The 27,695-nt window shown below is 40.4% G+C and overlaps 1 protein-coding gene across 6 annotated transcripts in view; it reads right to left on the reverse strand.

Annotated features, from left to right (window-relative positions):
• The window catches only part of ZNF217 (zinc finger protein 217), a 37,436-nt gene extending 14,274 nt beyond the window's left edge, over window positions 1–23,162 (reverse strand). The window contains exons 1-3 of one of the 6 annotated variants that reach the window (XM_050918183.1): window positions 23,029–23,162; window positions 22,293–22,478; window positions 3,496–5,259 (exon numbers count right to left, since the gene is read on the reverse strand). In XM_050918183.1, coding sequence (XP_050774140.1) covers window positions 3,496–4,900 — 1,405 coding nt within the window. In that variant the 5' untranslated portion in view covers window positions 4,901–5,259; window positions 22,293–22,478; window positions 23,029–23,162. Of the gene's footprint in view, window positions 1–3,495; window positions 5,260–5,581; window positions 5,602–7,143; window positions 7,531–9,114; window positions 9,196–22,292; window positions 22,479–22,539; window positions 22,609–23,028 lie in introns of those variants that run through there. The other 5 variants (XM_050918185.1, XM_050918184.1, XM_050918186.1 and 2 more) reach the window with 5 other exon arrangements.
• Window positions 23,163–27,695: the final 4,533 nt, after the last annotated feature.

Raw genomic sequence — 27,695 nt, forward strand, 5'->3', positions numbered from 1 at the left:
CAAATTACCCAGACATCTTTCGGAAAAGTAAAATGTCAAAATACAAAATGCCCAGGCAGGGCTGCCAAGAGGATTCAGGGGGCCTGGCGCAAAGCAATTTCGGGGGCCCCTTCCATTAAAAAAAAAAGTTGCAATACTATATTCTCATGGGGGCCCCTGTGGCGCCAGGGCCTGGGGCAAATTGCCCTATTTGCCCCCCCTTTCCCCCCAGGCAGCCCTGCGCCCAGGACATTCTTGGACAATTTTTTGTTTCAAAAGGTGGAAGTAGTAGTTAAGTAGACTTAATCCTGACTAACAAGGAAGAATTGGCTGTAAAGCTGAAGGTGAAGGCAATTTGAGTGAAAGTGATCATGAAATTATTGATTCTAAGGAAAGGAAGGAGTGAGAGCACCAAAATAAGGACAATGAACTTAAAAACAAAACTAACAAGCCCAGAGAACTGGTAGTTAAGGTCCCATGAGAAGAAAATCTAAGGGGAAAAGAAGTTCAGGAGAAACTGCCAGCTCTCAAAGTGACAGACACACAAAAGCAAACTATTCCTACATGGAGGAAAGAGGCCATCAAGACTCCATTAGGACCTTTTTAACATGGGGAGTGGGGGAAGGAATCCTACAAAAAGTGGAAACATGGGCACATCGTTTAGGGTGTGTACAAAAGAACAGTACAAGGATGTAGGGACAAAAAAATCAGAAAGATTAAGGCACAACAACGTAAGTTATACCTAGCAAGGGACACAAAAAGCAATAAGAAATGCCACACACACATAAGTAACAAGAGAACAACGAAGGAAAGTGTAGGTCTTATACTTAGCAGGAAAGGAAAGCAAATAACAGATGACATTGAGATGGCTGAGGTTCCTATTTTCAGTCTTCACTAAAAGGGTAAATTGTGACCAGACACTTAACAGAATTAACATTAACAACAAGGGGGAAGGAACACAAGCTAAAATAGTATTCTTCAACCTGTTTTCCTAAATTAGATGCACTCAAGCTGACAGGGCCAGACAGTACGTCAGGAACTACCTCAAGGAATACTGGAACCATAAGCGATTATCTTTCAGAACTCATGGAGCACAGGTGATGTCCAAGAAGACTAAAGGGCAAACATAGTACCTATCTTTAAAATGGGTAACAGAGAACTTGGTAATTGTAGCTCAGTCAAGCCTATCTTCAATACTGGAAAAGTTACTGGAACAAATGATTAAACAATCAATTTGTAAGCACCTAAGGAATAACAGAGTTATAAGAAATGGCCAGTATGGATTTGTCAAGAATAAATCATGCGAAGCCAATCTAGTTTCCTTCTTTGATAGGGTAACTGGCCTAGTAGATTAAGGAAGTTGTAGATGTGATATATCTTGAGTTTAGCAAGGCCATTGGCAGTGTAATGTGACATTCTCATGACCAAGAAAAATATGGTCTAGATGAAGTTACTAGAAGGTGGGTGAAAGGCCATACTCAAAGAGTAGTTGTCAATGGTTCACTGTCAGACAGAGGAAATGTATCAAGTTGGGTCCCATGGGGTCTGTCTTGGGCATAGCACTACTCAAATATTTTCATTAATGACACGATAAAAGCAGTACGCTTAATAAATTTGAGAATGACACCAGGGTAGTGTGACCAGATGTCCCGATTTTATCAGGACTGTCCCGATATTTACTTGTTTGTCCCACGTCCCAACCGATGTTCGGTCGGGACGCAAATTGTCCCGATATTTTGAACTCCGGCGCACAAGCAGAGGGGGCTTGTGCCTCCAACTCCGCCCTGGACCCGCCCCGACTCTACCCCCTCCCTTCCTTATTGGATCCCTCCCCAAATCCCCACCCTGGCCCCGCCTATTCCCCAAGCATGCTGCATTCTTCCTCCTCCCTCCTAGGCTTGCATGAATCAGTTGTATGGCAGCGCAAGTACTGGGAGGGAGGGAGGGAGGGAACAGGAGGACACGGCAGCCCGCTCAGGGGAGGCAGAGGTGAACTGGCACAGTGGGGAGCAGGGCGGAGAGCTGCCAGTGGGTACTCAACCCCCACCAAATTTTTCCAGAGGCTTTTTTTTGGCTCTGCCAGCAACCACCCCGCCCCCATGTCCCGATATTTCATGTCTCATCTGGTCACACTACACCAGGGTGAGAGAGGTTGCGAGCACTTTGGGGGACTAGATTAGAATTCAGAACAGCTCTGACAAATTGGAGAAGTGGTCTGAAATCAACAAGATGAAATTCAGCAAATACAAGCGCAAAGTATTACACTTAGAAAGGAAAAATCAAATGCATAACTATAAAATAGGGTTTAACCATCTAGTAGTAGCAGTAGTATGGCTGAGAAGAATGTGGGCATTACAGAGCATCACAAATGGACTCCGAGCCAACTATGTGATGTAGTTTCAAAAAAGGCTAATATTCTGGGGTGTATTAACAGGAGTGTTGTATGTAAGACACAGAAGGTAATTGTCCCTCTCAATTCAGGAGAAGTGAGGCCTCAGCTGGAATACTGTGTCCAGTTCTGGGCATCACACTTTAAGAAAGTTGTGAAGAAATTGCAGATACAATCCAGATGAGAGCAACAAAAAAATGAGAAGTTTAGAAAATCTGACCTATGATTAACGGTTAAAAAGCTGGGTACGTTTAGTCTTGAGATAAGATGAGTGGGGACAGAGGATCCTGATAATTTTTTTTCAAATATGTTAATGGCTGTTAAAAACAGGATAGCGATGAACTGTTCTCCATGTCCACTGAAGGTAGAACAAGTAATTGGCTTAAGCTGATTTAGGTTTGATGTGGAAAAAAAGACATGCTAACTATAGGGATAAACAAAACACTGGAATAAGTTACAAAGGGAGGTTGTGGAATCCCCATCATTGCATGTTTTTAAAAACTGGACAGAAACTTCTCAGGGATAGTATAGATGGCCTCGAGGTCCCTTCTAGCCCTATATTTCTATGATTATTTTTCATAAGAAAGTCACTATTTGGACTACAGTTGCCAAGCAGTTTCTCAAGAATGGAACCCAATAAAATTAAGCATTCTTGGACATGGGGATAAGAAGAATGATTATACAATTTTAGTTCTCTTCCTAGATAGTACTTTTGGGGGCGGGGGAGGAAGAGACATGCTAACTTAAGCTTGTACATTACATTTCGTTTCAAGTCTGCAATGACAACTAATTCGTTTATTGCCACAAAAATATTTAAAGAAGTCTTTACCAGTTATTTTAGTGATTTTTTCCCCCTAACCATTGCCTGCACTTGCTATTTAGTTTGGTAAACTAATTTACCGCCCTAATTTCCTAAACTCAAAGCATAAACAAGGACATTAAATATTTTATGTACCTTAATGAGATGATCTCAAAGTGGTGATACAAACCCTCGAACATTTCATGTCTCTAGTCTTTGTTTATGATGGACAAATTAGGCAGATACTTAACATTTCCTTGCTTCATACAAGAAAAAAAATTAGATATCTATGCTATTTTAATCTAAAATGATCATATATACTTCTTACCCAAATGAAGTGTGTCTGATAGTCCATCTTCAGATCCATCTTCAGAGCCTCCCTCTGTTCGGTCTACTACTCCATTTTCATGTAGGGTTACAATTAAGTCTGCACAGCAGGTTCTAGAAGTGGCTGAAGTCTCTGCATCAGTTCTCCTATCTCTCTTATGTACTCTTGAATGAAGAACTAGCTGGTGGTATGTTCTAAAGGCTTTGCCACACTCTGAGCAGTGTGTTGGTTTCCCTTTGTTTTGTGACAATTTAGGATCCACCTCCATAGAAGGCACTTCACCACTGGGATGTTTCAGTTTGTCTTGAGACAGGGTACCATTTCCTGGACAACTGCTATTTTTATTTACCTTTGACTTCCCAGTATTTTCAGTCTGACTAACCTGGCTACCTTTATTTGTATTCCAAATTTCACCAAGCTCTTCTTTATCAGATGATGAATCATCATTGTCTGTACTTCCTTCTTGCCCTGGTTCTTTAATCTGTCCATGGCCAATAGCAACTTTACCTTTGGTTGCAAGCTGCCATGCTTGATATGTATTGAATGGATCCAATTCAGCTATCCATTTCACAGGTTTTTCTGATTTACTCTTTTCTGGAGTCACATTTGGTCTTAAGTTCAAAAATTGCAGAAATTCTTCTCTCTGAGCCACTCCTTTATTGGTTCCATCAGTGACTTGTGAGCTATCATTGGATGCTGACTCTTTGGTGTGCACTTTACTGTGCTCAATTAAGTTCTCTTTATTGAGAAATAGAAAACCACAAACCATGCAGATTTTGTAAGGTGATGTTACATTTTCAGTTACATGCTCCTGTATCACCTCATTTATTGTTATTGGGCTTTCAGAACCTTGTTGAAGCTTATTTCTTGAACCAGGTTTACCAGTATGAGTTCTCATGTGATTTTTGAGGAACCAAGGCTCTTTAAATCTTCTTCCACATACATTACACCAATATGTGAAAGAGTCCTTATGCTTTTTCATGTGAGTCTCAACATCAAAAGCTTCATCAAATGTTTGCCCACAAACCTCACAGCTAAATTCTTCATTATCCTTTTCGTTGTTTTTTGGTGATGGCAAGTCTGTTCTAACTTGACATTTATCAAGAGGACTAAGATATTCTGCTTCGACACGCAGAACTGCTGGTTCACAAAGCGTTGGTCTATGTTGAGTTAAGACATGCTTACCAAGTTCTTCAGGATGTTTAAAAGTCTGATCACAAAACATGCAATCCGAAGGCATACACCCCTCCGCTTGCATCAAGAACTTTTCTTGCACGTTTTTGTAAGAAATTGTGTTGGTCCCTTTTATCGGCATCGAGGCATCATTATTCTCCATCTGAGCACCAACAGTACTGGCTATCCCATCTGGTCCCTCCATATACACTAAAAGAGGTTGAGTTGGCATATTTCCTGGGTTTCGTTCCTTAACATGTATTAATGCAATGTCTCAGGTCACAATAAGGACACTTGTAAGGTTCTCCTCACATATGCATGCAGATATGCTAGGCTAGAAGACTACCTCGTGGAAGTTCTTGCCACAGATGTCAAAGGAGACTGATTTTGATCTGTATTCATACACCATTAAAAGTATACCCATTGGTTTGTTTCCCTGAGCTACTTTTTCTGCTGTTTAAGTTCATTTAACATTGAAGAGTCTGTAGAAGTCATCAGTTGCACTTATTTCTCCCTTTGTAATATTTCAAATACTTCTGTTGTACAGGACAGAGTCAAGAAGCCGCTCAGTAGAACAGAGAACTCCGGCACCTATAGAAACAGAACCACAACTAGTTTTTAAAATTAAAAAAAAAAAAAATGAAACCAGTAAGACTTTTTAAAGAGCTATTAATCACCACCTCTCAAAAATACACAGGTAAGTTTTATATGGAAGAAGCCTTTAGCACTCATTTAAAATACATGCTATGTTTCCAATGTTATAAAGAAGGGTTAGATTACATCTCTTCCCTAACCTACCAGGAGTAAGCAGTATAATCTTGAACACCAACTCATTTTTTTCCTGCTAATTTCTATACTAATTTGTTATATAAAAAGCATTTCACCCAGCTACATTAAAAAAAAAAAAACTCACCGTGACCCATATTTCAGATTACAAGTCTGCTAAATCCATATTTCAGTGCATATATTAATGCATTTTTAAGTGATGCAACAAGCTGAGGTAGTTACACGTTAGTGCTGTGAAAACTCCCTTTTAGAGAGAGATACTGTAGAACTTTGGATTTTATCCTTATGGCCTATGGAAAGGAAGGAGGAGAATTCTAAACACTTTTCCGATCTTAAATCAGCTTGAAATTATTTTCACATTACTGGCAGACAGTAAAATGTCAGTATAAATACCTGTACTAACAGCCTCATTAATGCCACTATTTAAAAATCTGTCACTCTAGTGAAAAAAATCTTAAAGAATTAGATTGTATACAAAAATGAACTAGGTATTAGTGTTTAAGTGCATTAACTGCACAGACACTTCATTTTGAATTACAAAAGCCCCAACTTCTAAATGTAAACGCAAATGCTTCCAATTAAGAATTGCTTAAAATAATTAATTTATGTTTTTAATCTCATTTACCATTTAAATAGCATTTAAAAATTTTTATGTAACCAGTTATACTTACTGTACATTTGTAAACATTACACACAAATTAAATCTATTCACTGCAATAAATCATCTTGGTTGGACAGTCAAAATAAAAATGATAAGGCAGAGTCCAAAGGACTGATATGTGTGTGTGTTTTTGTTTAAGGAATTAACACACAGCACCTACTTATTTTGAAAGCACTGCTTTCTTCAGATTTTCAGATGTGTTAGGTTCTGGACTTATTTGTTTGCCTTAAACCTTGAAGTTTCTCAAGTTACCACTATTTATCAAGAATTTCCCGCAAGAGATTCAGAAATTACAACTTGAATTACTATGCTTCAAAGCAGTTAGTTTGTGTGTGGCACATTATTATGCCCCACATGTCAGTTCTCATTACGGTATTCTGAAAACAGTTTTTTTGAGTTTACACTTCCAGTAGTTTATCTCAATGAGAAATGCAGTCAAATTTAGGTTGGGCTTAGCTAACACGCCATCTAAATCCAACCTAAAATTTACCCTGGATGTAATTTTTTCCTGCAATGTACTTGACCCCTTCAGTGTTTAGCACATGCTGTTTGTAAACATTCTTTACAGTGCCATCATTCATCTGAAAACCTCAAAAAACACTTTCATAAACCATGAGCCTTAACATACTCCTGTAGTTAATTATACCCTTTTAATAGACTGTGAAATTGAGCTAGAAAGATTAAGTTATTTGCCCACGATTGCTCCAGAGACTCAAGTAGAATTCAGAGGTCCCAATTTTCAATCTATCACTGCCACGGTGCAACTCTTCCTGTCTAAATACAGTCTCAAAGTTTTTGTAAAAACTAAGCAGGTTGAACCTAGGACACAGTCAATTTAATTTAATTCTCTCTTTTCTGGGAGTGAACTTCAGCCATAAAGATTTCATTTATTATTTTGACTCTAGATAAATGTCAGGTTGACTGACAAATAGTGATATAGGGCTGTTTTTTAGAAAATTCTGGTGCAGTATGCAAAATTTCACCATGGAGCTAAAATACTTAAGTATATTACAAACATATGAACTCACCAGTAACTTTTTATATTTCCACTTGTTGCTTTGTTCAGTGTCTTCAGTAATTGTATAAGCTGTATTTATATACTAGTGATGGATCCATGGTTTGCTGTTCAAGTTTATCATTTTTATGGTAAGTATGAGTAAGGATGAGTGAATGTGTATGTTGCAATGGGAGAGGCGTTGATTTGCGTGGATGTTAAGTGAGGAGTGTGTGTGTTTGGGGTAATTGTGTGTATTGGTTGTGTTGTGTAGCTCTGGGGGGTGGTGAATGAGGGGTGTGTGCTGTTACAAGGGGCAATTTTGTATGCTGCTTGTTTTGCAGGTGGTTGTGTTGATTTGTATCTAGGGGATTTGTGCAGGTGTCAACTGAGTGCATGGGTATGGCAGCTGGGCAAAGTAATTCACCATTCACGCAGTCTCCTTCTTACAACCAATGGGACTGTTGCATGCAAATTAGCTGTGGAATAAGGGCCTTTCGTGGGGTTAACCACTATCACAGTGGTCTAGGATGCTTTGCATATTAAAGTTACCTAGTACAGGCCTTACTGCAACTGTATGCCACACAAGTGGAATTCAGAAGATAAAATGGTCAAGAACTTGAAAATTGGGTGGTAACAGACCATGAAACTCAATGATGATTCAACCTGGTGATATTCTGAACACGCAAAAAAAGAAAAAGCTCTCAACCATGCTAGAAGCTGCTTCCATCACTTCACATGGGACTCAGACATTTTAGGCTTTGGAGTGACACCCAGATCAACATTCCTGGAATGTTATTAGATCACAGAATACTATCGTGTCCTGTGGCAGAGCTCAGATGTGATCTTTGTTGTATAATGGAAGCTGCTTAAATGAAGGTATTTTATTTGTAAGACAGATGAATAGACAGCTTTGAAAATCTGAGCAGCTAATGGCACAGTATCAGCAAGCCACTTAGGTAAGAGGGCTATCATCCAGGTGTGGATTTAAAAAAAAAAACAAAAAACACTGTTTAACCCTAACTCTTTAGTGAACGTTCAGGCAAAATATAGAAACTGGCCCATTTTAGAAAGAGTTGCTATTCATTAATACCAACATGCCCATTAAGTTCTTCTGAAGTGTATGAGAGAGTCATTCTAAACAGCATCTGCCGCACACTGACGTATGTTCTAGGTCAAGCTGTCAGTGCCAGAGACGGTTAAGAACCTACTTCACCTAGACAATCTCAATTTGTTGTGCGGCAATGAAATTCTCTAGAAGCACTCAGTTACAGGGAAAGCATCTTTTCCATGTAGTTTCATCTACATGTCAGTTTAGCAAATATTCAGAAGGAGAAGGTCTTTCATCCATCTGTCCTTTGATTCTACTTGCAGTATACTACATAACTGAGAAATACCACCATGAAGCTAGTAACAGACCAAAACCTGCTTTCACCAACTGCCAATTGTGAAAAATACTTTCTTGTAGAAACTGAAGGCCTCCATACCAAATTCCAGGGCCAAGTTTTGTTCTAACTCCCATCCAACAAGATAACCAAAAATTACTTGCAGACTGAACCATTTAGAGACAATGAATTCTCTGGATGTGTTGGGAAATAGTGGATGAATTTTGCTAGTTTCATGAACACGTTTAATAATTCACTCTTCAGAGCCCAAGCTCCAATACTGCAAGCCCCAGTCTATAGGCTCAGACTCACTGTTATAGCACCTGGCTCCTTTGAAGATTTAAGATGTGATTTTTCAAAGTAATTTACACATTTAGGCCAGATTTTTAGAAGTTCTTAGCACCTAGTAGCTTCCATTTTTCTTAATGGGTACTTCCATGTGAGCACTTCTGAAAATCTGGTCATTACTAACCCTCAACACATCATTCTGAGGAAATACAGCATACTCTACTTTACTATTTCAGTGTCCGAAATATTTATCTACCATTAGGGCAATTATTGCTGTCAAAAGAGATGTGGTTCAATATGACAAGAGCTACTTTTGGTAAAAAGTCCCTCACCTGTAATTTTTAGATCATGAAATCTAGTTAGATATCACATTCAGTTTTCCACCAAAAATGTTGACTCTTCCAGGTAGATTGAGAATTAGATTTAAACTACCAAAGTGAAGTAAACAGTAAATGTCAAGAAAATTGAAAGGTGGGCTTTAAAACAACAAGACTGAGTTTTCTGGCTGATACATTTCAGACTTCCTCCATCAGTCAGAAAGATCTTAAGAGTAGGGCACATCTTATGTTTGGAAATCAAGTATTAATAAAATCAATACTAGACAAGAGATTAATTCAGATAAATAGCAGCACCAATTTCCTACTGAAATTAAGGAAATCCTTTCCCAAAGAAATCAGAATATTAAATTTATCAAATTATTAAATAAGCGTACTTTTAAAATAAGTAAAACATTGTTTTACTCTATCTAGAACTGGCACACAACTCATGGTCCATGACACATTCAAAATACTATCATTTAATTTAGTTATACAATTACTACTTTTTACTCCTGTGAACACTACAGAGACAAAGACTGAGTTGGAATCCATTTTTGTTCAATCAACAAAATTATATGAACTCCAAATGCAAGGCCAATCCTGCAGCTACAACTGGGCAAAGCCATTGGAAACAAGGTTAACCCAAAGTAGAACCCAGTCTGCAATAACATTAATACTTGTGATGATGGATGAAACAGAACAAGAATACAGTTTGACTTTCAGGTCCTAGAGTGAGTTTAACAGAACTAGCAGTTAAAAATGTTTTCCTACTTCTAAACTGAAGTAAATTGGGAAGTCAGTGAGGGACAAACAAACATGTAAACAGATTTCAAGTACTTACTTTCAGAATAAGATTACATTGATACAACAGAACATTGATCACAAAAGTGCCAATAGCACAACCATTCTGAGGCAGAAACCCCAAATGGCTGACTCCACCAGTGGAAGCACCAAGAAGAAGAATTTACCACAAGTTAGCTCACAAGTGGTAAAATGCTACCGTGGCCAAGGCAGTTTGTAGTTTTCACCTGTGTTCGCGGGGCATGGTAAACTGTTGTAAAGTTAGCAGGTTACAGCAGACAACAGTTTACCATGCCTGCAAACTCAGGTAAAAACTACAAACTGCCTTGGCCACGGTAGGATTTTACCATTTGTGAGCTAATGTGTGATTAAAACAAAAAACAACAAAAAAAAGTCTCTCTCTTAGTGAAGATAAGGTCTTAGGGCTTGTCTACATCACAAAGTTGCAGCGCTGGTGAGGGGGTTACAGCGCTGCAACTTAGGAGGTGTACACATCTGCAGGGCATCACCAGCGCTGCAACTCCCTGTTTGCAGCGCTGGCCGTACTCCCGTTTTGTCTCGGGTGTAGAGGATCCAGCGCTGGTGATCCAGCGCTGGTAATCAAGTATAGACACTTACCAGCGCTTTTCTTGACCTCCGTGGAATAAGCAGGTATCCCAGCATACCTGAGGAAGCCTCTGGTAATCAAGCTGGTCTCCTTCCCCGGCTTGCTCTCGCGTTCCCCGAACCCCGAGCAAGCAGGTCTCCTTCCCTGAGGTTTGCTGGGTGGTTCCGGGAACGCGAGAGCAAACCGCGGCGAAGCTGGTCTCCTTCCCCGGTTTGCTCTCGCGTTCCCCGAACAAGCAGGTCTCCTTCCCTACGGTTTGCTGGGTGGTTCGGGGAACGCGAGAGCAAACCGCGGCGAAGCTGGTCTCCTTCCCCGGTTTGCTCTCGCGTTCCCCGAACCCCCGAGCAAGCAGGTCTCCTTCCCTGCGGTTTGCTGGGTGGTTTGGGGAACGCGAGAGCAAACCGGGAAAGGAGACCAGCTTCGCCGCGGTTTGCTCTCGCGTTCCCCGTGCAAGCAGGTCTCCTTCCCTGCGGTTTGCAGGGTGGTTCGGGGAACGCGAGAGCAAACCACGGGGAAGCTGGTCTCCTTTCCCGGTTTGCTCTCTCGTTCCCCGAACCCCCGAGCAAGCAGGTCTCCTTCCCTGCGGTTTGCAGGGTGGTTCGGGGAACGCGAGAGCAAACCGCGGCGAAGCTGGTCTCCTTTCCCGGTTTGCTCTCTCGTTCCCCGAACCCCCCTTGAAGCCGCCCAACAGCGCTGCAGTGTGGCCACATCTAACACCACTTGCAGCGCTGGTTGCTGTAAGTGTGGCCACTCTGCAGCGCTGGCCCTATACAGCTGTACTAATACAGCTGTAACAACCAGCGCTGCAAAATTGTAGATGTAGACATACCCTTAGAGTAAAGAACCAAAAATGTTGTTTCACTGCATTGCAGCTCTTCAGAATCTTTTGGGCAGCAGTTAAACTGTCAACAATCACATCAGTTTAAAACTGATGCTACCTGGGGAAAACCATGAGCTGCAGTGTAGATATGCATAGGAATTGCTCTTGACTGGAATGCCAAAATGCAGACTACACTAGAAGCCTACACTAGATGCGCTACATCGACACAGAAGCAGCTGTAGGATGTCTGGTGAAGACTCTCTATGCCTAGGGGAGAGAGCGCTCCTGTCCGTATAAGTTACTCAGTGCTTAGGTTGCTTATAACTTGTGACGCAAGTTACATCGACATAAAAGTGGTAGTTTAGACCTGCCCTAAGGAAAGGATACAGTAGCTAAGTTCTCTTCACTATTTCTGTTCCTGACTGCAGCCAAGGGGTTGGGGGAGAAGTGATACTGACCCATCAGCCTCACAGCAGTAGAAGTCTCTTGAGTCGGGAAATGGAAGCTTTTACTTTTAATAGCTGGGGGAGAAAAGTTACAAGTTTGAAAGCTGATAAATATGCATTTTCCTACCTCCGCAGCAGAGCAGCGAAGGGAATCTGGGCTTCTTGGCTTCCCTTCCCATCAGCTTGTAAACCCTGGTAAGTTTCTCAAGATCCAGTCAGAGCTCAAATGCCTTATAGACTGATATCCCCTCCATCACCCATCCATCCATCCATCCCAGAAGACAAGACATGCTAAGCAAGATTCTTGGAATGGTCAATGAAAACATTTTTACAGTCCAAAAGCAGCAGCAAGTTACTCTCACCTGAAGGGTGCTCCCTCTTGAACTTGATCCCTTCAAAAGTCCACCAGAGCCTGAGTTCAGCAAACTTTAGTGTACAACACAATGCGTTCATTATAAACCTGATTTGTTTGTCTAAAGGTGACATAAGTAATGCCCAGATTCTATGGTGATGAATATTCTAGGATTATGCCTATGAATGGCTGAGACCATTGTGTTTTCACTTCAGTTGCTGTTACCTAACCTAGAAACAACAACAAAGGCTGCTGCATAAAAATGCATTAATTAAAAAGACATTCAAAGCATTCATGAAAGACTAGCAAAAAGGCTTGATTTCCTTTTATTAAATTACACAAATTATTTTATACTGTATTCAAAAAGGTTCTTTTAGAGATGACCTACTGGGACTAATTTTATTTCCCTTGTTACTCTTTTCTACTTCAAAATTCTTTAAGTCAACATGCTTTCCCCCTTACCCCAAGACACATGTCAAATAAGACCATCCTTTGAGTTTCCAGTTATACTTTAACACACACTAGAGATTAGGTGAAGAAAAGGAGGCATGATTATGTGCTTAGTACTAAAGCAGTTACTAGCACATTTTTGGTATACTATGCTACTAGTAAAGTTATGTATTGTTCAACATTATAACAAGTTAAAGCAGGAACAAAGGCCCATTAAAGTTTTATTTATCCCACAAACATCGCAACATCTGTCTAAAAACCAAGAACATACCAGCACTTCTAGTTTTCCCAGTGGAGATAAAGGAGACTGCCTCAAATACAGTTAAAATTAACAGACCCTTAAATCCAAGAGCTGAATTCAAAGCTATTATTTCTTACATTTCTTTGATATGCAGAACTTGTTTTGCTATGTTACTAGGGACCTAGAGGGCTTTGAAAGTTCTCTATATTGCCAGCATTGAACAAAAATCCTGTTAGTAATCATCTGAAGCAACTAATGTTTTTGGCACTACTGAAACAGTACCATTTATGTTGCTGGCTACTAATATGAATCCACAGATAAACTACTGATATCACCTGATTTTATCTCCAAGCTCTATCTTATTACAATTACCAGATATACTCGTTCATAAGCTGAATATTTTTTGTAAAAAATATGATGCACCGAAGAGCGGGAGTCAGCTTATAAACCGATCTACACCAAAAAATGATGATTTTAAACTATGGAATCACTGAATTGAATATATAATATATTGTCATGTTTACCTAGAGCATCTGCAGGCATGGAGCCCTCAGCTCCCTGTGGCCACGTTTCGCAGTTCCCAGCCAATGGAGCTGCTGGGAGCCAAAGTTTGCCAACCCCTGAAATATAGGGTCGGCGTATGAAAGGTTTTTTCTATTTTTACCTAACCATTGGCGGGGGGGGGGGGGTTGGCTTATAAATGAACGGGCTCATGAATAAGTAAATACGGTAATAGTTTAATAGCTATAACTTGGAGAGCCTAAACAGCCTAATACTCTCATGAGGGTGTTAACAGGACACTTCACCTTAAATGGTCACTTGAAATGCATTAACTATTTATGCTAAACAATCTGTCCTATCTTGTATTTAGCTGTGACACTCACCATAGGTCTATACTTAAAAGGGTGCATCAGTGCCTGCTGTTGCACTTAAATGAAGGAAAGTTTCTCCTAATTAATCCACTTTCTAGGGCAATGGTCACCAACCCTCCAGTGGAGCAGAGGGGCTGCCACTAAGGCAGGCTCCCTGCCTGCCCTGGCTACAGACCACTCCCAGAAGCAGACACCACAGCCCGAGGTGTGGGAGGGGGCAGGGGTCTCCCTCTGCAGGCTGCTCCTGCCTGAAGCACCGCCCCCCACAGTTCCCACTGGCCAGGAACAGGGAGCTGTGGCCATTGGGAACTGCTGGGGCAGTGCTTACAGAGAAGGGCAACATGCAGAGCCACATGTCTCACCCCCTCCACCAGGGCGCATTGGCCCCTTCTATGATCTGCGTGGGGCTGGGGTAGGCAGGGAGCCTGCCTTAACAGCAGCCACACTGCACCGCCAAATGGGAGCCACAGGGTGTAAGCACTGCCTGGTCGGATGCTGCACCCCAAACCCCAGCCCTGAGCCCCCCCCAGAGCAGGCACCCTGTGCCCCCTCCTGCACCCCAACCTCAGCCCAGAGCCCCTCCCACACTGCAAACCCCTTGGCCCCAGCCCAGAGCCCACACCCCCTCGGTGCAAATGCCACTCATTGGTAGTAGAAGTTTTTTGTTGGCAGGAGAGCCGACAAACACCAGCTATGCTATGCAACTTTTAGCAGCATGGCTGTGGTGACACAGCCATGTCGCTAAAAGCTGTGTAGTGTAGACATAACCCTAATAAATTATATGATTAAGCTTCATGGACAGTTGGAGAAGTTGTATTTATTAGTTTTACAATTCATCCTCCATGTGCAAGTTTCGCTAAAAACAAAATTTAAAAGCCTATTAACTATACTAACCCCCTTAAAAATGGTTCAAGTTTTGCTTTATATGAAAGAACTGTTAAAAAATAAACTGTGATTAGATTGTCCAGTCTGACACCACTGGGTTGCTGCAATACTTTTAAGGGCTTGCCTACACTGGCAATTTACAACACTGCAAGTTTCTCGCTCACGGGTATGAAAAAACACCGCCCTGAGCACAACAAGTTTCAGTGCTGTAAAGCACCAGTGTAGCCAGTGCACCAGCGCTGGTAGCTACACCCCTCAGGCAACTAGATCTTCTAGCTCTCCCCCAATGCTCTGCCATGACCACATAAGCCACGTTAAAGTGCTGCCAGTGTAGACTAGCCCTAGTATGGATATGAGGGAGCAGAAACCAATCCACAGAAGTTTTCACCACAGTGTGCATTATATAAGAGCTGATATGAATTTTTAAACACCAGCATCATGTCTGTCTCTCCTTTATAGAGCAGAGTCATGGAAAGCTAAAAACAGAAATTGATAAGATCAAGTCATTCAAACGTAAATGCTTGTGCAAGATCTTTGGAGTCTTTTGGAAAGAAGTTCTTGCAACATCAGAAACTTTAAGTAGAACAAACCAATCTAAAGCACCAAATATGGCAAGACAACGATGAACATATTTAGGACATGCTTTAAGGGTGTCACTAACAGTTTCCAAGGCAAGAGATAATATGGACACTACCTGAACAGAGAAAAATGAAACATGACAATGTAGAATAGAGAAAAGTCAAATCCATCAACAGGACACTCGGAAGCCTGAACACACCAGCAAAGACAGAAACAAATGGTGGAAACTGGTGGATACCCTATGCACTTGAGGGTAAAAGGAGGATAAAGAAGAATATTCAAACATCTCTTAATACTGGTGAATACAGTTAGTGAACTTCTCCACTTTTTTATACTGTAATTTTACATAAAGTTCATGGGTATACCAGACTGCATAAATGCAAGTCAAAGACATGTTATATGTAGCCATGTCCTCCAGCTGGAAAACTAGCAGAGAATTAGTTCCCTCACCCATTTTGGGGTCTATACTATAGAAACAAGTATTTGATCTCTGAAGGTATTCTCAACACAGACCTCTGTGTGGAGTCTCTCTTTAGTGTTTTGAGAGACAACAGAACTTCTGCATCTCAGTAGAGGAAATGACTCTTAATCAGGAAGATCAGAAGTTTTCCTTAGTTGAAGATCAGAAGTGACAGGCTTGCACAAACTTCCTTTCTGCATCCAAGTATCCACTGAGCAATACTGAATGTCAGTATATAATTTTAGCAAAAATACCAAGAACTGGACAAGTTAAGAATTTGTTTTTAAAGTTCACAAGTGTTGTTCTGACTGCCAACTGTTCCTTCTCTCAGATTTGGGCAGAATGATGGAAGGATTTCTTATAGTCCATGAAACAAAAGTATACTTTAGGCATCATGAAAAAGATGAATACGTGTACTAAGAATTATCAGAAAGCACTATACTGATCACTCTGTTTATAAGTCCTATGATACATTTCACTGCTGCCATGAGATGATACAATTCCATTAAGTCAAGAAATTTCATGCACCAAACCTTTACCTTTCAAAATAGCTGTATTGTTCTCTCCACACAAGGCAGCCTTGGTGAAGCAAGAGAATTTAAATCTGATCTTTCATAGGGTGTATAATATTTAGTTTTCCTTATTCAATGGAGAAATATTCTTTACAAGGATATAACAGGATTGGACGTCTCTGCTTCTTAACCATAAGATGTTAGCCTTGCTTAATCTCACTCAGTGGATAAAGTCGGTAAGCTGCAGTTCCCCGAGTTGGGCTCAAAGCCTCATTACGCTGTTGAGACACAACTGCTTTCCTATGTATCCAAGAGCTTCTCCAGAGCTCCTAGTACGGGGAAACTTCTATCCCTTTAGATTGGATATTTCTATGATCTCTTTAGCTGTACAAAGTTAATCTTTGTCTTGGGAAACTACTTTTTTGCCTGTGGAATAAGGGCTCCTTTGAGGAAACAGTGTTGGCAGACGCTAATCTCCTCCCAATGCTGCCCTCTGACTGAAACTCAGACCCCTCCCTCAACAGAAATCTGAGCAGAAGAGGCAGAATATGCACTCAAGTAAGAAGCTTTAAGTGGGCATCATTTTTCATGGTTTATACAAAATTGTGTTCTGTCTACACCATAAAAAAAGTGCATGGTCTCTGAGACAGACACTTCTACTACACAAATCAGCCACAAGGTCAGAGACTGATGATGCTAAGAAAAACAGAAACTAGAAATATAGCTAGAAGACCCACAGATATAGTTGCCTTCTTTTTCTACCCAGGAAGGAGATCATATAGCAGAAACTTGTGGATTGTCCTTCCTCTAAAGAGATATCGATGTGACAATTCTGAACTGCCCCTCATCTCAGAGATATCAATTTACTAGTATCAAATTGATGGGTATATGCAATAAGAGAATAGTATCAGTTCTCAGTTTTATATTGTGATGTCAAGCTCACAAAACTAAACTGCATTGTCTACTGTTTTCCAAGAGCAGGATTTTAAAGAAGGGCCCCCAAAATGTCAACCTTTAAAAACATTAGACAGCAATTTAAGATTTAAAATTCTATTTTACGGAGGGTGGGAAAGGGAAGAGAGAAAAGGAACCACCACATAATATTGCAAAAACCAGTTAAAACCATGATTCTTCATGTCTAGCTTACACTATTCTCCCCACCCAACGCAATACTCAAAATGAGATTGTGGATTTTAGTACATATAGTTTGCCAACACTTATCCCCTTTTCTCCTTCCTCCCCCCAAACCACTACACCTCTCAAAAAAAAAAAAAAACACCTTTGGCATACATCAGGAATTTCCTCAACACCTGTTTTAGGCAAATAACGTGACTATATAAAGTTAAGTTGGGATACAAGGACAATGATGAGTCTTCAGTTTTCCATATGCAGTTTATATGATGTGATATATTGTGTGATAAGTGAGGAAATTGCACTTAAACATTTTTCTGTGTAATAAAGTGTTAGAGTGCCATCATGCATAAACAAAATCAGACTTTGGTACTTTTAGTTGCACAAAATATACAGTACCTATTAGGACAATAGTTATCCAGTCATTTATTCACTTACACCCCATATTTAGAAATCCACCCAAGTCACTAAGCATGACTTATCAAAACAGACTTTCCCCAAATATTCTACATATTGTATCCAATTGTGATATTTCCTGTTATGCTTTCTCTTGAAATACCCACTTAAAGGCCATTTGATAACTGATCCAATCTTCTGCAATGATTTTAACTCATTATCTTTTTAACCTGTTTCTCACCTGTATTCATTCTTATTGGATTCCTCACCCAACACATACACTGCAAACACCTTACCACCGGCTTAATTTCAAATAAAAAAAAGGTACTTCACATCACTTCATAGTCTCACCAACAAATATACCAACAAGAAATAAAAACAAGATGATATGAATGCATAATAAATTAGTAACTTTGTTCTCAATCAAGTCACATGACCACAATGAAAATCTTCCAAGACAGACTGCAGCCATCCACTTAACAGATACCAAACTTGATATGTGACTGTGTTCTGATCAGCAACGAAAATTTAAATATTTTGTTTCACTTCGAAAATAAAATTAAAGCAGTTTGTTTTGTTGATTCCAAGCCCTTCAAGAGTCACTTCCTTCTGTGACACCTACGAGAAGTTTACACAACTAAGTTCAGGCTGAGAAGCAGTTGGGTATAGTTGATGTGCAATTTTTTTTTATATAAATAAATAAAACACGCATTTTAGACCGATACATAGTTTGATTATATCCTCTTCCCTACATTGTATCTTAGGTTGTAAAGCTCCTGGGGCAGCACACCATGTCCTTCTGAGTGTTTGTACAGTACCAAGCACAATGGGGCCCTAATCCAGCTAGTGCAATAGAAATAAAAAGAACTCTTGAACTTTTTAAAGATAACTTCAGTGACAAAAAGTGAGAGTCCTTAGAAATACTCAGGAGTTCATTACAAGTAAATAGCATGTTTGAGACAATTTGGAGTAACAAATGTAATTATGAAAAGCAAAAACAAGTATCTTATTGGACGCCTCATGTTCTAATGAGGAGTCTCAAAAATAAAAACAGGGTAGTAAGCCTGGCTAATGGCAGCCCCACTGTGGCAGAAATGTGCTACTTTTACTATATTTAAAAACCAACTGAACAGTTAGGCATTTAAACAAAAAAAAAAAGAAGAAACAAGATAAGTGTAAGACACTGACAAATATCCTTAGTTATTTCATCATCCCAAAAGCAGTGTGCAAGTGAGTTCAAAGGTCACTCCTCTTCCAGATTCCCCTAAAGAAAGGAACTTTACCTCTAAAGGGTATGGAGAAAAAAGCTGTTCTTCTCACACATTAAGAACAAACCAACCAACCATTATTGCTAAAGTATCGAGTGTTCTATATCTTGTATGGAAGTCTTGTACTAAGACATTACTCACTGCATCAAAAAAATCAGGACAGCAAAGACTAGAAACATTTAACAAGGTTAAATCTTACTTAACATTCCCCAGAGCTTCTTAATTACAAAGCCTCAGATTCTTGGAACTCAAAATTTACAGTAATCACCATTTTGAAACTCAAGTGAAATCCAGTTCTCTTTTAAACCACTTTCTCTGCAAAACAGTGATAACTTAGCACTTTATTTTGATCATGTAAAAACCAAGCAATTCATCTTCTATCAATGCAACTCTAAAATTAATATTATGAATAAGATACTCTAGTCAAATATTTTAAAGATTAGTAAGAAGTGTTCAGAAGGTAATTATGGGGTTTAAGGAATCTAGAAGCCAAAATGAAGTAACCTTTTGTCAGATGGTCTGATAAAGGTGCTGAAGTTTATTAGCTTCCTCTTTCTAGTCACCCTTGCCCCCCCATCTTCCTCCCCCTACCCTTCTTCCCTACCAAAACAAAGCAAAAATCCCAGAGCTATCCATTTTGAATCTAAAACAAGTATTCCTGACCCAAACTTCTAAAACCTAGAAGCTATTCTAAGAAGCCTGTTATAGTAGCCTTGTATACAAGAAACAAATATAGACCCCATAATGTAAACAAACCCAGAAAAAAATTTCATACCCACTTATTTAGAACAAAAATGTCTTTTCATTTTGACAAATAAGAATGTAGGTCAAGAATGCTTATTTATATTAAGCCTGTCTATACTCATTTGAAAAAAAAAAAAAAAAGCAAATATTATATATGTAGTACCTGAGAATATATTTAATAAAAGAAGTGAAAAAGCTCTCAAAATGTGCAGGGAGCCTTAATGACTGACTTAAAAATAAACTCTGATTACAGCATGGTAAAAATTATTCTTCTAGGCCTTACAGTCAGTTTTCAGAAAGAATGAGTCCAGTCAATGTAGTAATATTTGTCTCACTGGAAATTCTGTATAAAACATCTACCTAAAATAAACAAGACTTCTCTGCAAGAATCGTCAGCTGCCATTAAGGACACACCTTAAAGTTCTTACCACACAGTAACTAAGCAAGTAGAAACTAGTGGTGAACGTTTTGCTACTTTTTGTCTGAAAAGTTAATGAGATAGATCCAGTAGTTAATACCAGATCTTAAAATTTTGTGTTTTTAAAAAGACAAAAATCAGTATCAACATACAGGACTTAAGTATGAGATGTTGTTAGACTGTTCATATGATATATCATGAATATAAATGTGAACATTTAAACTTACTTGACCCCACACAATACTAAAAAGGTAAAATGCCTTCCTGCTAAGAGCACTAGTGCTCCAGTACTGGAAGGCAGCTGTTGTTACCCTGCCTTTTCTTTTGTTGTGCTTAATCTCACATCAAGTCATTCAACCAACTCCAAAGTGATGAAGACATAACTGAATCAACCTTAACTAAAAATGAGATCTACTGTTTTTAAATAGCTATGTACATTTTAATGATTCCAAAAAACCCAACTTCCACACACTCCAAAACAAATTTTTGTATCTATAAAATCAGCAACTCCAGAATGTGCAGAAGTTTGATTTGATTTACAGCCAGACAATTACTGTAATAGTCACATTTCTGAAGTTATTTGCTATTCCTCCTTATAACTATTAAAACTTACAACACCACCTGAAATTTCAGCGATTCAAAGAAAAGCCCAAAAGATGTAATGAATTTCAAACATTAAATCAGAGAGCTAGTATTCTCTATAATTTAGAAGAACCATTAATATTAGATTAACTAAATCATTAATGATCCATCATGAACTAGCACTGCTACCACAGATAATAAATATTGACTCATCAGTTCACAAAACTAGTATGGGGGGGAACCAAAAAAAAAAAAACAAAAAAACACACCACTTCACTCTTCCCTCCCCCTTTGCTGAAGAATGCAGTTTAACTGCCCCTTCACATTATCAGATAAAATGTTTAAATAGATCACAAATTAGAGTATTAGGTTTGGGAATCAAAGTACAGTTAATAAAAGAGCTCATAAGAGTAATAAAACATGGCGTGAAAGCATTTGCAAGCTATTGTCATAGCCCTATGCTCTGATACCTTTGCAGACACAAAACCAGCCCTCAACAATGTAAGCATTGGTCAGCAAGTCAATGCTTGCTATTCAACTTGTAGTTAGGCATTTTATTTCAGTGTCTCCCAGATCATATCAGTCCTGCATTCAAGGCCTAATAAAATGTGAAGAATGATATCCTCGCTCATTGCATTTGAAACTGCGTTATTTCCCCGTTCTCTCTCATATAGACTTAGAGAAACTTCCCTTTTCACATACTTCTATGAGAAAACATTTCACTGCATTTACTTTAGTTCCTATTTCTATTTTCGCTTTGCACTAGATCCTTCTAAGCGCTGCCTCCCCTCAAACTCACCGAGCAGAAACTGATGTAGCTTTAAACCCTTCAAGGTCATTTTAGAAATAAACTACCGATACATTAAAAAAAGAAAATAATAAACTTCAAACACACTAAAGCCTTTTCAAATCCAAACGCCTTTCATCAGTAGATCAATAACCCAACATAGAGATTTTGTTGGCTACCACTCCAAAACTATTACACTTCAGTTCAAACAAACCTTTACAAGAAGTCACACACCATATTTTATGGGATGGCTCATTAGAGCGCATACAGAAGAGCTTGCTTTGGTATTAGAATTTCTATATGTGAAACAAACAAACAAGTCACACATGCCCAGGAACAGAACAGTATATAATCTTTTTTTATAAAAATCCAATACCTCCCAACAGATATTAAGAATCAGGAGTGAAATCAAATCTCCAAATACTTAAGGAATTGTATTGTCCTCGTTTGGTAACGTCTTTTGTTGTTGTAGAAACCGGTTGGGGTTTATTTATTTATTTTTAAAACTTCCTATTTCCCCTAGTTTAAAGAAAGAGAAAAGAAACAATACCAACTAAACGATCTGGAGGCTCTTAGACTTCACATATCAGGCAGTAAGATGAAACAAAAAGAAACTGACAAGACTGATCAATAAACTTTTTATTACCAAATCTCTTCTCCTCCGGCCCCCGATAAGCCACACACACTACAAACCAAACCCTTCTTCCAGGAACATCCCTGACTCACAAAGAAATGTTCTCTTCTCTTCCCTCCCTCCCCACCCCCCGATTAAAAAGGTCGACATTTTGAATATTTAAAACAAATACCTAGGTATAGAATGGAAGTTTGAAGCACCTACTTACACAGAGGGAGAGGGAGAATGGGGGGCGGGGAGGAGGTGATCCCAGGCAGCAGAGAGGGAAGTCAGAGAGAGCGACAACTTTATAGGTGGGAGGGAAGAGACGAGAGAATATATGTTCATTCTTCATCTGCCTTTTCTTTTTTCTCCTCTTCCACCCTCCCGGGGGGCTGTGGGATGAAGATCAGACCTTGGAGAGGGTATGGGGGGGGGAGGGAGAGAGAGAGAAGGGGGAAAGGAGGTTGCTTTACCTGCTGCTCCTTCTCTTCCATTGCCTGGCAGAGGATAAAACTGACACACACACACACACGAGTTGGGGCCTGAATGAGAAAGAAAGGGGAGGGGGCAGGGAAGATTGGGGGCTCTTGTGCTTTACTTCTACACACCTGACCCTCTTTACGCCTCTGCTCAGGCGTCATGTCTTGGGGGGGGGAGGCTTATGTCCCCCCACAGCCATACCTGGGGGGCAATACCCCTACCCCACCTCCATGGAAGAGAAGGCGCCAAGATACCACGGTGATGGGCCACCTTGCCGATTTAAGATGCAACACGCCCCCCCTTGCGCGCCTAGGGGCTCGCGGTGGGGGCTGTCTCCGTCTCACGAGGCGGGTAGCTCCCCTACATAACGCTCGCCCCCCCACCTCCCTTCTCCTCATGAGGGGAAAATACCGTATCTCCTCAAGGCAACTAAGCAACTCTGCCCCCTCTGGGGCTGCCCTCAGCTGAACTCCCGCCCTCACCTGGGAGCGAGCCGCCTCCCCAACCGGCATCCTGAGGGGGAGGGGGTCTAGCCACCCCGCCGCGGTGCTGCTGAAAGGAGCCCGGACTCCGCTACGCCAGCGCGCTCGGGCCACTGTTTGTAATAAATTACTCCCCTCAGCCCGCAGCTGTTGAGCCGTGCCCCCCCCCCCCCCGCGAGCCACGCCCCCGATACCACGCCCACTCGGAGGGGCCAACCCCGCCCCTCGCCTTGCAGCCTACCGCCGCCTCGAACATGGGCGGAGCTAGGGAAACGTACGGGACAAGTGGGAGGGGCCAAAACCAAGGGAATAAGTGATGGAATGTGGGGGGGGAATAAGGAGTGAGCAGGAAGGGGCAGAAGAGGGAAGGGGTAGGGGAGATGGAGGGCAGAGAAGGGGGAGCAGGGGAGATGAAGGGCGTGCAGGGGGCAGAATGGGGAGGGAGCAGGGGAGATGGAGGGAGCAAAAGGGGAAAAAACAGTAGAGGTGCAGGGGCACAGAACAGAGGGCATGGGGCGAGCAGGGGCGAACAGATGCAGAGCGGAATGTTTTTTTTAAATTGTAAATACACAGAATAATTGGGAATGAGGGGAATGGAAACAGACTTGAGACCATTAAAGTGCTAAGGAATAGCTAATTGCTCCTTTTTGGCCTGATTCCCAGAGATGCTGAGCAGCTACAGGTCTTGTTGACTTCAACGGGTGCTGCTCAGCACCTCTGAAAAATCAGACCAATTGTCTTTAATGTTGCTATGAATGGGGACCATTAACACCATTTGAGTTGTTTCCTTTGTGCTACCAAGTAACTCCATTTTGAAGGAGCTGTGTAAGAATGGGATTACTTGCTTTTATATTTCTCTTACACAGGTAAGAAATCAAGGGCCAATTAGTTTTCATTCTTTTATGTGTTTTGTAATTCAGGAAGATAACTATCTTCCTGAATTGCAAAACATATAAAAGAACTATTATTCTAGAATACAGTAAGGCTTTATATATATGATGCACACACAATATTCTAGACAAATAGTCCACAATAGCAGTATTATAAGGGCACGTTGTTTTGGACTATGACTATGGTATATTTTAATGGAAGTTAGCAAATGTAAATAACATACATGTGAGTATTTTTCATTAGTTTCCTGTTTTGATCATTCTGGGAAAACGGTTATTTTTTCTGTCTTGCTAGTACGCTCCAGTTGACCACTAGCTACTGTGGAGTAATTTACATAAATTAAAAAGTTTAGAACAGATTCACATTTTCCACAATAGAGAAACACACATACATAAAAAAGGCAGCAGATAGACAATGTGTTGTCAGTCATAGACTTACTTAGGAAAATTAGTGAAAAATTACTGAAAGAGGATTTTGGAACACACCTAGTGGAAAGAAATGGTAACAGAGAGAGAGAAAGAACATGAGCTTATTCCACACTCCTGCAACATGTTGTGATGGTTGCTCACATATTTGCTCAGTTGCTGAAGTTGGTGGGTTGTTATGTTTCTTTAAAAAGACTTTACCATGTGTGCCAAAATGGAATGAACTCAGCAAAGTAGCAAGTAATGGAGAGTTAAAATAATATTTTTAAGTGTCTCAGCTCCAACTGAGTGGTTTAGATGCTATAATTAAATAGAATGCATTCTCAGCTAGACCCTGAAGTTAACACCTTATTGAAGTGAATAGTGTGAGGGACGTGTGAGTTGCCAGTTGTGTTGCTTCTCCTGTTTTCCTGGAGACAGTTTAAGAGACTTGAGTTGCAGCTCATTGAAATCAGTTCCACACTTCAGTGGGCTTTGGATCAGACCCATGAAACTAATAGGGCCTGTCTGCATCATTTTAAATTAAATCAAATTTAAAATTATTCTGGGTTTAAACAGAGGCAAAACCCTAATGTAGAGGCACTTAAACTGATGTGTTAGCTAACAGTTTTTAAACCACAATTTGTTTTCCTAGTCTAAACTGGGCCCCAATATTCAACTGGAAATGAAAATTGACCATTGTGCAAATTAAACGAACATAGGATCAAGCAAAAACCTTTTTCAAAGTTTTATACACTGTCTCACCTACCCAGATTTTTACCTCATAGGTGGCTCTGAGCAAAGGGAATGATGGTCACTGGCAAACAGAGAGCTATACTACTGGATGGTCTTTAACCATACTTTCCTTACTTGTGTTCTATACTCAATTAGCCACTAGCTGGGGGGGGACCCTCTAGTGGACTCAAGGCAATAACTTGATAACAAGGGCTAACTTTAAAAGTGTATTTATATTCCTATAGCCTGGCCCTGTAAACTGATCAGATAGGTGGACCGCATGTGCCCACATGGAGCCCCTTGAAGTCAAAATATCCCCATGTGTATCTATTTACAGGATTAGACCCTTTGGGTTGTTAATTCAGGGTTTTGTTTATGTGGGGTTTTTTTGCAACTTTAGGCTTCAATCATGCTATTGACTTTGTGAGGAGTCTCACTGGAAGTGCTGTGTGGGTGTAGTGGTTGACCCATACAGACTTAATTGCAGGATCAGCATATTAGGGGTTTTTTTAATGCTGTTATTTATTTTGTGATGTGCCTGAGGTAGGTGTTTGGGCATCTTTGTAGAATTTTGTAGCATGTTGCTTGTACTTCAAAATGGCAGTAGCATGGCAAAGCATTAAGTAGCATACTGTAGCCTTAAGCTGTGTGTGTGACATGTCAGCGCTGCCAACTCCAAATGTTTTAGAGCTTTTAGCATTCATATTTGCAAGTTTCAGGAAAACACCGTATATTATGAGACACAATAAAATTGTGAAAGTTGGCAACATTGCTTGCACTAGAGGCATATGAACACGTGTTGGGTTTTTTCTTTTTCTTTTTTTTTTTTTAAGCCTTAACTCTTTTGGGATGAAATCTTGCCTTATTGAAGTGAAGGGGGGTGTTGTCACTGACTTCACTGGGATCAGGATTTCACTTATAGTGACTGTAAATATGACTTAAGAGGAAACACAGAAGCTGCATATATTTGTGTTCATTATAATATGTGATAATTGGGAAAAATATTGTGTTATTGCCGTGCAGTGTTTGTTTCTACATACATTTCAGACCTGGGCTCTGATCCTGCAAATACATGCCTAGCTTGTTGATATGAGTAGTCCTCTGTGAATGAATGCCACTACTCACATGAGTTGTGCAGTTGTATATATGTGTTTTCAGGATTGGGCCTAACATTTTGAATACCACCATGGACCATATTCAGCTGTCCAATAAAGCAGATGCACTTCCTGCTGATATTAAAAGAACCAGAGCCTGAAAAAACAAATTTTGCTACATGTGTGGAAGAGCACCACAAAATGAAAATGTACAGTCAGCTTATGCCATTGAGATATGAAGTCAATGTAAATACAAATAAATGCCAAATCAGTGGATTTGGGTGCATGTATCTTCTGGCACAGCTTGACCTGTTTGTTGGGGGGTTTTGTTTGTTTGTTTGAGACTGGCTAAACTGTAGTATCCTAATCAATATTATAAATAGAAATAAATGTAGGTCAGAGAGATCAGGTCATCAGCATAAACTGATGAGTAAGAAAACAGAAAAATTGTTTCAGGAAAATCAAGAAGCCCAGAACAAGGTAACACTGTTGTTTTGTTAAATGCATCATATAATATTACATTATTACATTTGATATGAGGCAAGGGGCAACTTGTAAAAACCGTATTTTCTTCCCTTCCTTTTGCCTTATGTTGACGATATTTGCTGTCTTTCTGCAATCACTGTAACCGTTATGTGTTATGTATGAAGTGATAACTTCAGTCTAGTGCACAGGGAGGACTGATAGGACAAGCTTTGTTGTGTCATGCTATTTGTTGATACATAGGCTCACAACATTCAGTTTAGTCAGAAACTAGAAAAACTGCAGCAAACTCAGAGTGATAATCCCCTTCCTACCAACAGAGAAATAAAATAATGTTGCTGTCCCTCCCTCAACCTTCCACTTCCCATCCCTACTATTTAAAAAAAATGCATTGCAGCACTTTTTAAAGCTTTTGGTAAAGAGCTGGGTGTGTGCATCAAAGGGAAAACACTGTCCGAGAAACACTTGACATCAGAGGTTCTCGAGCAACAGGAAGCCTTTACCCAAACTTAAATCCATCTCAGGTTAATTAAATTATCCAGTCTGTATCTCAAAGTAGGAGACCTGCCTGATCATTATTTTGGATGGGAACTCCCTTACTTTAGATTCATATTTAGGCACTTGTACCATCTTGTGGCTGAGAAAGTGGAATGGATTTAGGAGATCTGAGTTTAGTCCTAACTCCGCCACCAGGGCTGGCTCTAGGCACCAGCGAAGGAAGCAGGTGCCTGGGGTGACCAATAGAAAGGGGCTGCACTCTTTCAGTTATTGGGGCAGCACATCCGGGTCTGTGGCAGCAATTCAGCAGGAGGTTCTTCAGTCCCCCTCCCTCATCAGCGGCACTTCTGCGGCAACTCAATCGCTCTGTCTCAGTCTTCGGCAGCAATTAGGTGGCAACTCACTCTTGCTCCGCTTCAGTCTTCGGCAGCACTTCAGCAGGAGGTTGATTGGGTTTTTCTTTTTTCTCTTTTTCGCTGCTTGGGGGCTGCAAAAAGGCTGTAGCCGGCCCTGTCTGCCACAGACTCCCTGTATGACGTTGGTCATGTCTCGTTAGTGTTGC

This window comes from Gopherus flavomarginatus, chromosome 11, assembly GCF_025201925.1.
Source record: "Gopherus flavomarginatus isolate rGopFla2 chromosome 11, rGopFla2.mat.asm, whole genome shotgun sequence".
In the NCBI taxonomy this organism is placed as follows: Eukaryota; Metazoa; Chordata; order Testudines; family Testudinidae; genus Gopherus; species Gopherus flavomarginatus.